The 14,000-nt window shown below is 43.6% G+C and overlaps 1 protein-coding gene across 1 annotated transcript in view; it reads right to left on the bottom strand.

The window, feature by feature from the left end:
• Positions 1-2,505: 2,505 nt before the first annotated feature.
• The window catches only part of LOC119462461 (intraflagellar transport protein 88 homolog), a 73,490-nt gene continuing 61,995 nt past the window's right edge, over positions 2,506-14,000 (bottom strand). Inside the window, 3 exon segments of the mRNA XM_049672990.1 lie at positions 2,506-2,820; positions 5,298-5,423; positions 12,330-12,408. Of these exon segments, the coding sequence (XP_049528947.1) occupies positions 2,696-2,820; positions 5,298-5,423; positions 12,330-12,408 (330 nt within the window). The 3' untranslated portion in view covers positions 2,506-2,695.

Raw genomic sequence — 14,000 nt, forward strand, 5'->3', positions numbered from 1 at the left:
CCTCGGGAGTTCCCCAGGGTAGTGTCCTTTGTCCTGCCTTATTTCTTATCTTCATCAATGACATCGTTTCATCAGTTGACACTTCTGCCATAAACTTAAAACTTTTTGCAGACGACTGCATTCTTTACAAATCAATTAAAAGTGAAAAGGACCAGAAGTGCTTACAGAACAACCTGAATTCTCTTTCCGATTGCTGCAACACATGGTCGATGGAGTTACATTAACAAATCAGTCTTTATGCGAATCTCAAATAAAATTAGCCCTTTTTCTTCTAGGCACACCTTAAATAATAATCCCCTGATCGAAGTCAGTGATTTCAAATACATGGGGGTCAATATTAGAAATCGACTATCATGGGGTAGCCATATTGACGACGTTTGTTCCTCCGCTTCAAGAAAACTAGGATTTCTTAGACATAAATTAAAAACGCGCCATCTCAGATCAAACTTCTTGCATATAATACTTTCATTCGACCCCGTCTAGAGTACACATGCGTGGCCTGGAACCCATATTTTAAAAAGGATGTTAATAAACTAGAAATGGTCCAAAGGAGAGCAGTAAGATTCATATATAACGACTACCAGAATCTTGATTCACCTTCATCACTCATGGCTACTAACAACAATCCACTCTTGAAACAGCGCAGAGCGATCGCGAGGCTCAAGTTTCTTTTCCTGCTCCTAAATCAGCAGTTTAGTATCGATCCCGATCAATTCATTTCCCCTTCTTCCCGGCACACCAGACATTGTCACAATCACGATCTGACACCGTACTTTGCACGTACTAACCTTTTCAAACACTCGTTCTTTCCGCGAACCATTAACGAATGGAATGCACTGCCTTCAAATGTTTTTCCAGAACGTGGCTTTCCTGACTTCGAAAAACACATGCATCTTTTCGTCTAAACTACATTGTTGTTATTGCCATACTATATTACGTCAACGCGTTATCTAAATTGTGTTTGCTTTACCCTTGTGTGCATAAAACTGTGGATTGTGTTTAAACTGATTGTGTATAAATTTTGATGTGTTTTCTTTACCCTTCTGTACATACAACTGTTAATACATAGTTATGCAAATTTTTCTACACGTGTATATATTTAATCACCTTTGTTAGTGTATGCTTGTCGTTCAGGAGCAATGTTTATTATAACCTTTTGTAGAACTTGTTCATTTCTTTCACTATGTTCCCTTTTTGCCCCTCCTGCTTGGTCTTCGGACTGCAGTATGTAATAAATAAAAATAAATAGATGCAACGCGCCAGCCGTGGCCGGCGCGCCAGGCATGCTCTCTCGGTAAAACTGGTGGCGCTAGCGTCCGGCGCTCTCGAGAAAGAAGGTGTAGGGGGATTCGCATTCCAGCAATGCGCATACCCCCCCCCCTGCTTTCTGTCATCACTGGCTGTTAATTGTTCATAAATTTTTGTAAATGCAAAAGTATGCCAATATTCCGCTGTCACAATACCATTCCATTTTCGTAACTAATAGACAGCCAGCTATTGAACCAGTTAAATCCTTCAAATACACACTGCACGAAGACATACTGCTTCTCACCACATTGACTGGTGTTTGCATGTGACTAAGGCCAATTTCATCTGCTAACAAAAAAAATTTTTTTTTATACGTCACTTACGAAAGGCTGTTCTCCACGTTAAACTAATATGACATGCAAATCGTTCATGAGGTCTAAACTCGAATACGCATCTGACATCTGGAGATCTCATGAAACCTAATAAACGCTTTTGAATCCGTACATAAACATGCTACTAACGTGCTACTCAGCATATTCATAGACCGTCATTGTATCACCCTTGAAAGCAGATCTGGTTTACCAACCCTTGCGTATCGCCGTCGTGTCGCCAGGCTACCAGTATTTCTAAAATTCGTTTACAGTGATCTCACTCACGCAAATTCCATTTCACCATCGGCACGGATATCACTTCACACAGGTCATTCATTAAGCATCGCTCGCCCCAAAGCGCGTACTGTCAAATTTCGTCTTCTTTTTACCCTCGCGTATTGTCGTAGACTAGAACGGCCTTTCGTACGACATAACCGCCATCAACCATTCATGTGCATTCATTGAAGACGTTTATAACATTATTAGCATGTTAAACCGGTGTGGTAATTCCGCCTTTGATGTAATAACCCAGTCTGAAGTCTTTCTGGAAATAAAGTGAAATGGAAAGAACGGAACTATAGGCTGCCGTGCAGCCGCTTGTCGAAACGGAGAACTTTGCTTTGCCTCGTATATTTTTGAGCTGTTATCGCAACATGCCACATTCACAGTTTATTCAACAACGCGTTTCTCGTATTTAGGCAAATCGAAGGGCAAGTCTGCGCTCACTTACTCCCATTCGCTATTTATGCCCAGTCTCAGTACCCCAGTTTGTATAAGCAAGCTGCAGGTTTGTAAAGAAAGTTATTGCGTGCTGACGAAAAGAAAGACAGAAATAGACGATCACGTGGACACACCTCCTGTTTTTCGCTGTTTATGTGCTCGGAAGCAATCTTTCCTAATGGCCATTCGAGAACTCGGCCACGTGTATCAATCTTGCCCTCCGAGTAAGTACAGGACAGATACATTTCTCTATTTTCACGAGCGAAATGTTGCAGTGATGTCACGCTCCGCCGTTTGTCATCTATGAATGATCCCACCCTTCCTAAACATTTGCGACCTTGGCGCCATCGATCGGTTCACTCAGGCAGCATGTCGTCCCCGAGTTCCTCGTTGTCGAAGTCGTCCTCGACCTGGTGTCTTGTCCTTGCTGCGGTACGGGGCCTCTCCTCCAAGGGTCCAAGCGGGTCCTCGTACGAAGCGTCTGCATCAGTTGATTGATTGATTGATTGATTGATTGACTGATTGACCGAATTAATTAATGTTAAATGTTCATAACAACAAAAACCGTATGATAATGGAAGAAGGGAAACGAATGTGGCTCCGGACACAACACAAGTACCATGGTGAACAAGCGAACTATGGTCCAGCTTACACGTAGCCGGCCTGTTCAAAATTAATACCAATATAAGCAGTGAGGCATAAGGCTAAATATTGTATATGACCACACGAAGGAGTAGACGCTGTAAAACTCTAGAGCACCAGCAAATACAAGGCAGTCTGGCAGAAACCAGCCAAGAGCGACCAACAAAAGCATGAGAAGTCGGCCTCGCCGCCTGAGAGTCCTCTGTTGCTTGAAGTTGGTCCTCAAGTGCTACTGATACAAACGGCGCCATGAGCATCACTCGCGCATCCCAGGCGCCTAGCACAGGGATGCAGGGGTCCTTTCAGAGCTCTCAGCACGCCCTCCGGAGCCAGCCGAAAAGGGGCGGCGACTTAGAGTTCATAGGATGCTCCCGCAAAATCGACGGGAATGGAGATGAGAGGGAGTCCACCACCAGCCCCACCAAGTGAGCCTCAAAAAAAAAAAGCCTTTAAAACGCCACGGATGTCAAGGCGCCGCGTAGTTCAGTTTACAGGGCCTCTCCTTTTTGTATCTAGGACAGCTCTCGAACAGCCCTGCTTTACCGCTTGCACCAAATTGAACCCTCGGTGGCCCTTCTATTGTCAACGCGTGCACCATAATGAAGTCTGAGTGGTCATTCTTTATCGGCTGCACCAAATTGAGGTTTCTATGGCCTTTTTTAACGTCCGCTACCAAATGAACTGTCCGTGGCCCTTGTCGACCCCGATTAAGCCACGCAACTGTGGCAGTGGACTGTTGTTGTGTTGTAGAGCGTTGAGCTGATTTGCGGTTGGAGAAGAGGTCCATGTGCTTAGCAAGACCTCTGTGTGTTCTTTTTAAGGCAACGATCATGAACTTAAGAGGTTCTGTTCTACCGGCTGTTTCAGCGAACAGTTTCGCTTTTTTTTAATTGCCTGTGGCAGATAACACAATTATAGTCTGCGAACTGGTATACTTGAAGAGGCGGCCATTACTTGCACTACAAATTGAAATGCATAATCAAATAGACAACAAAAGTGCACTAATTGTGTTTGTAACTGATTATATTACGGCACATATTGCTATTTACAAATTCTAGCCGGGGAGTTCGCAAGACGGATCCACTTGAAACGAATTCTCAGGAAGACACGAGTTTCATCAATACATCAATACGAGTTTCAAGATATTCATTCCCGAAAATTGCGGAGAAATTCATTGACATTCCAGTTATGTTGGTGCTTCAATGCATAAAACGACGTTTGTAGGAAGTAAGTGGAATGACTACCGCAAGTTTGATGGCGCATATCTCGTAAATGGCGTCATCCACACAATTCCTTTCATGTGCATATGCCTTGCAGTCTCACCCGCTAGACTTTGTAAATTGCAATGTGCCATAATGTAATTAGTTAAAAGCTTATTTGTGAATTTCTGTTAATTAGTCAAAAACGCATTTCAATTTTTTGTGCAAGTAATGCCCGCCTCTTCGAGAAGACCAGCTCAAGGACTATAATTGTGCTATTTTAGTGTTCGCTAAAACACCCTGTGTAATTTACAGCGACGCTATCATTCCGACAATACGCGGCGAAGAATATCGACTCCAGAACGTGTCCTTCGAAAGCCGCACTCCGCGTCTGCTTCAAATGTGGACAACATGTTCCGAGAATATCTCTTCAGTTCGTGTAGTGAAATTTCTATCGCACGCTGGGTGCATTAAGAACAGACATAGGCACCCCGATGAGGGCTTGTGCCCATTCACCGACCTTCACAATCATGCAGTGAGTTCAGGGCCAACGCCAGGATGTCTACGAGAATGAGGATGAAACGGATTACGTTGCAATGTGAGGGTGAATAAGAAGGACGCTGACAAAGTGATATTAAATGAGAGACTCGCGATTCAAGTTGCCACGGCCATCTCCATTATATGTTTCTCAGAGAGCAGTTTGAACTTGATCGCAAGCATCGTTAATAGTCGACCAGTTTGCGCAAGCCACGTCTTTTTATTAAACAGGATCCCATGGTGCCGTTGATGCTCGAACGCAGGTGCTACCGGCAGGTACGGCCTGCGCATGACGAAGGACCAAAGCGCAAGAACCTTATACATCGTCTGCGTTGTCCTTTAAATGAGCATTTCAGAGCAACGAAAATTCAGTAAACATGACTATAGAATGCTTCAGATCTTATAACGTTCACGCAATATATTTATAGGAGGAATAAAATACCGAATTAAATACCGAATTCAAGCTCACTCCATAGCGTTACGGCATTCGGCAGTCGTCATCAGAACAGAAGCCGACACAAGTTACCGCTTGGAAAACAAGTTATTCAAGACTCCTCGTATACTATTCACTCTTGCATACCTATATCCCTGGGTGACGTCTGGTACGCCTCTTCGGCTTCAACCAGTGGTATCTTGGCACGAGCTCTACCGCTGGTAGTGGACGCTCTAGCTTTTGACATCGCCGGCTCGGACTGGATGCTGGTACCTGTGGATTGCACGAAGGACAGGACAGGTATATTTTGAGTTGTGGTCTCGCCTTTTACATTGCAACAGTTTGGTAGAGCACTACCACTGTCACATAACCTCGGTGGTATGGTTGCCGGCGGAGAGCCGCTCATAATAAATTAGTGTAACTTGTTCATTGCACAGCGAGCGATTACCTTCGCCCCTTCCAATGCAGGCAGTATCTTATCCTTCGTTAGCCTTTTTGCGCAGTGTGATGGCTTTCAATATAGCGATACTACCAAAGTACCATAGATTAAAAGTTAACTTTCTCTTGCTCGGGAGAATTTCATCGCATGCGATATAAATTTTGTCCTCATTTCTTGCAACGCTATACCGCAACTACTGTTCTCCATGCAGCTACTAAGGACGCTAGAGACGAACGTGTGAAATTAAGACAGGTTACATTTCCAGACTAGCAAATAGGTCTACGTTACCGGCAGTCCAAATTTGTATTCCACAAAACTACCTTCTATGAATGCACAACCTACTGACGTGCACAGCACCCGTTATCACAACGGCTCGCGAAGTCTCTTTCGCGCCTCATACGATTCCTTCGGATCCCCGGAGAAAGTGAACTCGTGTTCTCAGCGTCCCTTCACCTGCGCGAATCTTTCTTCTAAGCAGTATAGGACGCTAAAGAAATTTCACCCCAGGCCGGCGTCTCTTCAAATATATTTTCTCCTTGGTCTGTAGAGAGAGAGAAGTCTGACCAGCAGTGTTCCACTGCTCGGCATAACTTCACTGCATCTGCGTTGAATATGCCCACACGCTACGCTTACGATACATGAAGGTTTGGGTGAACTGCGCGAAGACGGGGCAAGGAACGAAACAAACACTGCGTGCGTGTTTGTTTTCTCCCTTGTCCCGTCTTCGCGCAGTTCAGCTAAACGTAAATATGCACGAAAAAGCGCAGCTAAAAACCGTTCTTTACGATACATGCCAACGTGACATGCGAGTGATTGCGTGACATGCGTGAGAACGAGGGTTTGGGCCAGTTGGTATTCCATGATGTGGTGTCTTTTCCAATTCTTTTAGTGATGCATACAGTGAGTGGACTTGGTGGCACCGACCAGACGACCATGCTTATTCCTGCTCTTTTCGTTGTGCAGATTGCGCTGTGGCCAAGCGTCCTCACTACAGGGCAGGCCACACATACGCACGCAAACGGAACGGCAGTGACTTCGGATGACACAACATCGGACTACAAATCTGCGCAGACTCCGATCACGATCGACGCCCCCCCAACAACGCAGCGACCACGTCACGGATGCGGTCACGTCGACGTTATCAGGCACTCGGCAGTATATAAACCTGACCCATGACCCCAACCGCTTCAGTGGACTTGGTGGCACCGACCAGACGACCATGCTTATTCCTGCTCGTTTCGTTGTGCAGGTCAGTAACAACTACTCTGTATCCTCCTTACGGGACAATGACGTAACGCTAACGGTGCTGCCAAGTCCACACTTTCTCGCTGTATTGATTGTTGAGTGCTATGATGTATTTAAGCTATTACTACTAACATCGGGCGATGTCGAGCTCAACCCCGGTCCGACCTCAGACTCGAAATCTGACACTCGTCCTAATAACGATCTTCTGAAACAAATTCTGAAAGAACAATCTAAAACCAACAAAACGTTAAAAGAACTAGTGACTAACTTGAAAAAGGTTGAGCGAACAGTTGATAACAAGGAAACTAGGCTTGCCGCAATTGAAAATGACATGGAACGACTGAAGTATTTCGAAGAGAAGTTGGCCGAATGTGAAAACAAATATGACACCACGAAAGATCAAATCCAGAACCTTGCATTGAATTTGGATGATTTAGAAAACAGGAGTCGACGGAACAACTTGATTATTTATGGGGTAACGGAAAAACCTAACGAAGATATAGTTTCACTCGAAATGATAGTGAGAGAAAACATTTTAAAAGAAACACTAGGCATTGAAGTGAAAACCCTTGAAAGAATTCACAGGATTGGTACCCGCACAAGTAACCGAGACCGCCCGATCATCCTTAGATTGTTTGATTACGCCGAAAAAACCAAAATCTTATCTTGCCGCTACAAACTGAAAGGCACACCACTAACTGTTTCCGAAGATTTTTCTAAGAGAGTAAGGGAAATGCGCACGCACTTGTGGCATTCAGCGGTAAACGAAAGGGCAAACGGAGCAAAAGTTAGGCTAACATTCGACAAACTGAGAATCGATGAGAAAGTGTATACTTGGGACCCAGTGAAGAATATTAGGATTGAATTACCGCAGAAAGCAAGTCTTTCAAAACATTCCCTTTCCACTTCGACTTCGCTGAAATTCTCTAAAAACAAGAAAGTTTCAAAATGACAGCCCAGTACCAAAACTCTACGAATCCTTTCCCTACATGCCCGAAGTGTGGTAAATAAATTTGATCAATTAGAGAACCTAATCCTGTCTTATCAACCACACATTTTAGTAATAACAGAAACATGGCTTAATCCTGGTGTAGGTGATTCTGAAGTTATTCCTCCTTCATACACACTGTTCCGTAAAGACAGAGGATCAAGAGGCGGCGGTGTCGCGATAGCAATTAAAAATAACATAAAGTCCTTAGAACTTGATGGCATTGCCGACCATGAAAGTTTATGGTGCAAAATAACGTATTGTAACAAAAACATAACTGTAGGGGGCGTTTATCGGCCCCCAATTGCAGCACCAGACTTCATCGATCAGATTCCATGACTACCTTTCAAAACATACTAATTTCAAATCAAAACTTATTATTGCCGGTGATTTTAACCTTCCCGGAATAGACTGGAACAACCGCTCACATGACGGCCGTGACGTCGCAAGCTCAGAATCACTGCTAGACATGGCGTTCACGTTTTCACTGAACCAAATGGTAACTGATAAGACCCGTATCACTTCAACATCATCATCTTTGCTTGACTTAGTTCTTATAAGTAGTACATTAGAAGGATCTTCAGTGTCCATCGAGAAGAGCATTTCAGATCACAAGGCGCTTATTCTAACCTGTCCCATTTCAACCACGCGAAAATACAAAAAAACACAACCTACTTACTTTAAGAATTATACACGCGCAAATGATCCTGCTGTACTAGGTTTCCTAGAATGCCAGTTTCATACATTCAGTGAACTAACAAATGTACAAGAACTCTGGACGCGTTTTAGAAATATTGTTAAGTATTGCGAAGAAACCTTCATTACAAATAAAAAGAAACGCACTAACCGAGAATACCCGTGGATAACACGTGAAATAATCCACCTAAAGAGAAAAATAAAACGACGGCGGAAAAAAGGAAGCAAGTGCACGTTAGATGATCTGATCGGTACATTAAAACAAAAAATATCGGAAGCAAAAGCCCGTTTCTTTGACACTACGTTACCTTCGTTTATGGCGCATGACCCTCACACATTCTGGCGATATTTGTCAGATGAACAAGAAAAATTAACGCAAATCAATATTTCGAATCATGTTATTCAGGATCCTGAAGGCATTGTTAATGAGATGAACAGTTTCTTTCAGTCAGTTTTTTTTAAAACATGCTACTAATGCAGTTTTAACACCTTACGATGTCAAAATATCAATGGAAGAATTAACTGTAAGTGAAGAGGGCATACTTTCTCTATTGCATAACCTTGATCTTAAAAAATCTACCGGCCCCGATCAGATTTCTAACTCATTCTTAAATCGATACGCAAACTGGACATCAAAGTATCTATTTAAAATATTCACTCTTTCGCTTCAAACATCAGTGTTACCAGACGATTGGCGCACGGCTGCAATAATTCCAACACATAAATCGGGCTCGAAATTAGATTTAAATAACTACCGCCCAGTGTCATTAACAAGCTCATGCTGCAAAATAATGGAACACGTAATATTTAAGGCCATAATAACTCACCTAAAAACAAACGAACTTTTGTATAAACAACAGCACGGTTTCAGATCAAGATTGTTAACCATAACCCAACTAGCTGAGTTAACTCACGACGTAGCTAACGTACTTAAAAATGATGGCCAATTAGATGCAATTTTTTTAGACTTTCCTAAAGCATTCGACGTAGTTCCGCACCAGGTTTTACTCACAAAATTATCGGCTTTTGGTATTAGTAATAAAAAGTTGTCGCAGTTTCACCTGAAAGGCGAAGCATCAATTGCGATAGCAAACTTGTAGAGAGCTATACGGAGTAATGATATTAGCTTTATCAGCTGTATAAACTTGGACATGCAGCAGCATCGGCAACACGCAGAACTGTTGTCGACGCCATCGGCGTTTTGCCCGCGTTCGCTCAAAATGCGTGCGGCGTTGGTGACTGTTGCCGGAGCCTCTGATATAAATAGGCACTGCGTGCCGCAGCTAAACGCCGCCTCCCTCACCCCCCCCTCACCCCCACGGCCTCTCGCTCGTCGGAAGAAGGCGCGTTTGCTCTACATACATGGTGATTGTGAATGAGAACGGAGACGCCTACTTCTGCAGCCCTTAAGCGAGCACTGCGCAGAACGCGCGTTTGTTCTCCGCCGTGCGTTCACTCCCCGTGAAAGACGCGCCCCTCGCGCCCTTTCACTCGCACATACAGCGTTCGGCGCGCGGCAACGATTTCTTCTCCAAATGACGTCATACGGAACCTCACGGCGACGGCGACGGCGACGCCGACGGCAGAAATCTGCTTTTGAGTGTCCATATAATTGCTATCGCAATAAAATAATATCCTGGATCAACAGTTTTCTAACCAATCGTAAACAGAGCGTTGCAATCGATAATCATCTTTCACAACCACTCGATGTCCACTCGGGATTACCTCAGGGATCGGTTCTGGCACCACTCTTGTTATTGATGTATATTAATGACATCCAGTTTGCCATTAAAAACTCAATTCAGATGCGCCTGTTTGCTGACGACTGTGTCGTGTACACAATCGTACACAACTCAGACGACCAGATAGAACTTCACAATTCTCTGCAAACAATTAACTCTTGGTGCAACACATGGGGCATGAAATTGAACACATCAAAAACACATTACATTTCTTTCACAAATAAGAAACTTCCGCTTAACTTTACATATTCGATCGGAAGCTCAATAATCAACAAAAGCGACCAGGTGAAATATCTAGGTATTAAACTCACGCCTAACCTTAACTGGGAGCCCCACATATCGACCATCTGTCAAAAAGCCGAAGGCAAACTATTCTTTTTGAAAAGAAAACTGCGCGCAGCACCACCCCACCTCAAACTAAATGCGTACAAAACACTAATAAGGCCATGCCTAGAATACGCTGATTTAATCTGGAGCCCTCATCAAAAACGCCTTATAAATAAAATAGAACGCATACAAAAATTAGCAGTTAGGTTTGTATATTCGGATTACAAAAGGCAGTTTAGTATCTCAGGTCTGATCGCAAGGGCAAACCTAAAATCCCTCTCGCAGAGAAGAGCAATTTCACGACTAAAATTCATCTATGAATTATACCATGGTCATTTCCAGATAACACGTTCTCATTACCTGCAAGATCCTCCAAAACGCTCAACCAGACTAAATCATTCTAAAACAATCTATTCTCCCCCAAGTCGTGTTCATGTTCACAAGCACTCCCTTTTTCCATCCGCCATTTCCCAGTGGAACAAGTTAACTAACGATATTGTGTGTTGCAATAACATCGACTCTTTTATTAACCGCATTCAGTGTATTGACTTCTCACCATGATTTTTTTTCATGACATTTCTGTATGACTTCTGTATGACATTCTCTGTATCGACTTTTCCCCATGATGTTTTAATCATTACATTTCTGTACCACTCCTGCACGGGCCGTGAAGGGCCTGCAGTATATTCAAATAAAAAAAATAATAATAAAAAAGCACCTGTGCAGCTGTAGCGATTTTTCTTTACATGTGCTCATGTTCTTTTAATAATGGGAGTCAGCACTTGTACCCTTCGTCCCCCTTAGTTCCGCGCTACAACACCTCGCATCGTGTCATGCATGCCGCAGCAACCTGAAGGCTTTCAACGTTGCCACCCATTGTGAGGTAACATGCGCAAAAGGAAATGCCTGGCAGTTTAACGCTTTTCCTGAGTATTTCGTAAGGGTATGACAGCAAACGGAAAGGACAAGCAGAAAGAATCGTGAAGAAAGACACAGAGAAAGGAACAGGAAGGCTGCTGGTCCAACAACTGTTTCCGTTTGCAGGCATAACCTTACAATGTAGCATGCACCAGCTCTCCCAACAAGCCACTTTTATGAAATCTTAATTTCTGGCGGTCGCTCTAACAGCGTTTACATTCGTATATTTCTCTTCCTAGACATAGATGCTCGTAAATATCGATGGACACTGTTCACGAAGGTCCTATAGTTCACAAGGACTGCTTGTTATTGCTCACTCGCCTTAATGTTCGCTATCATAACTGGCCGGCGGCTGTTCTTATGAAATACTCCAGTGTACTGTACACTGGAAAAGGGAAAGAAGTACAGGATACAGGCAAAGCAGAAGCTGATCATACTCATCTCGAAGCTACACAAAGCATGTTGCTTCAGCACCTTTTCAATATCCACAGTAATACAAGGTACCCTTCTACAAATATATACTGCAACATATAAAGCCACCAGGAACACGAGGTATTTGAGAGTTTATGCGAATCATTGTTCCTTTTAGGCAAGTATGCTGTCAACACTGGTCAGGTCCATCATGCAGAATGTAATTCATCATCAACAGCAGGAGGAAGGCCTCTCCCAGCCATCTGCAATACCTCCCCTTGCGTCAGCCTATGCCTGCAAGTTCCTGAATCTCATCACACCACTTCTTAATCCTCCACCGTCCAGAATTGCGCTATCCTTCCCTTGGCTTAATGCAAAGCAGGACACACGCAAATTGGTCGACATCTCCTTACTGCTGCTGGCGGAACCATCCCTGGATAGGCGACCGCTGCTTCGATGGCTTCCGCTTCTACTTCCACTGCTGCTTGAGCGCTGTAAACAAAGACGCAACGCTTGTCAGCCACATCAGTTCTTCCAAAAGCGCGATGGCCTAATTGGTTCAGTGCAGATCACTTTTTCCATTTCGTCTTCCAATCATTCCGCAAATAGAACATTCAGATTTGTTGGTTTTCACTGAGTATGTGAATCCGCTAGAAAGTGGCTAAATATGTAAAAGACTGAAGTAATGCGTGTTGTGTTAAGTAGACATGTTCACATAGCGCAACTATGTCCACTTCTTGCATAGAGCTGCGGCACCATCTATTGTACGCCACCATAAACTAAGTGGCAGGCATCTAGCCGCCACCTAAAGCACGCAGGCACGCTGCACGAAGCAAGCTCAAATGCCTCTGCGTCCTTATCAGTCTTAGTCCGTAATTTCTGTACTGCATCAAATGACACTTGCTATAGGTAGGACATCGATACCAACAACAACGCCTTGCTTGCTGTTTAACATCAAATAACTATATTATATCATAAAAAAGAAGCCCGTACTCACACAATTTCTTACGCCTAATGTGTTCATAACAGAATATTGTAATAGCCACGGCAGCCGACCAATAGCAAATACTCAAGAACAAAAATCCTTGTGAACTCGGCTCCAAGCACTTATCACGTCGCGATAACATCCCTCCAAAACGAGAAAGGCTCTGCAATACGTGACGTTACGGTGAGTTACCGGCGCGAAATGCAAGTTAGGACAGTTTGGTATTCATCTTATTCATCAATTTTGAAAGTTTCGATAAAGATATGGTTTAAACAATACTTCACATGGCTAAACTGATTTCGCGTTGCTTTAAAGTGTCGCTTTATTAAAGATTATAGGCAACCGTAACTCGGTTGTCTCAGTAAATTCTTTCAGCAAGCAGTTACCTTGACATCGAGGCGAGGATCAGACGTTTGCGTCAAGTCAAATCCGTAGTGGGCAATGTACTGTGCTCAAATCATTCGGAAAGGTAACTATTTAATGAGACTATACATGCCGTACTTCTCAATTTTTTTGTAATATATTCAGTACAAATCAACGTGCTAAGCTTCAGACTTACAATCATAGTATACGCTTAGAATTATGCATTTCACCTATCGCCTGTATCTTACATCATATTCTACTGTATGTTTGACTTGTATATTGCATACCCGCCGTGATGGAGTAGTGTTTTTGGCGTTGCACTGCTGAGTCCGAGGGCACGGGATTTAATCCCAGCTGCGGCGGCTGCATTTAGATGGAACCGAAATGCAAAAATGCCCATGTACCTTGCAGCGAATGCACTATAAAAGCCCACAGGTGGACAGAATTATTCCGGAGTGCTACACCACGGCGTGCCTACTAGTCATATCGCGGTTTTGGCACGTAAGAGCCCCAGAATTGAATTTTTACCTTCATTGTATGCACACAAAACTGGCCTCAGGGCTATAGATTCAGACGCTTCTCGAACTATTTGTGCTGAATCCGTGTCGTTATGATATAAGCATTGCTCTACTTATGAAGCCTTAAAGCTTTCCCAGCACAGTGCCATCACACTTACGCTAATTTCAGTAGACTGCACCCATGCCAACCCTGCAATGAAAGCGTATTTTTTCCCAGC

Source organism: Dermacentor silvarum, chromosome 8 (assembly GCF_013339745.2).
Source record: "Dermacentor silvarum isolate Dsil-2018 chromosome 8, BIME_Dsil_1.4, whole genome shotgun sequence".
NCBI classification, from domain to species: Eukaryota; Metazoa; Arthropoda; class Arachnida; order Ixodida; family Ixodidae; genus Dermacentor; species Dermacentor silvarum.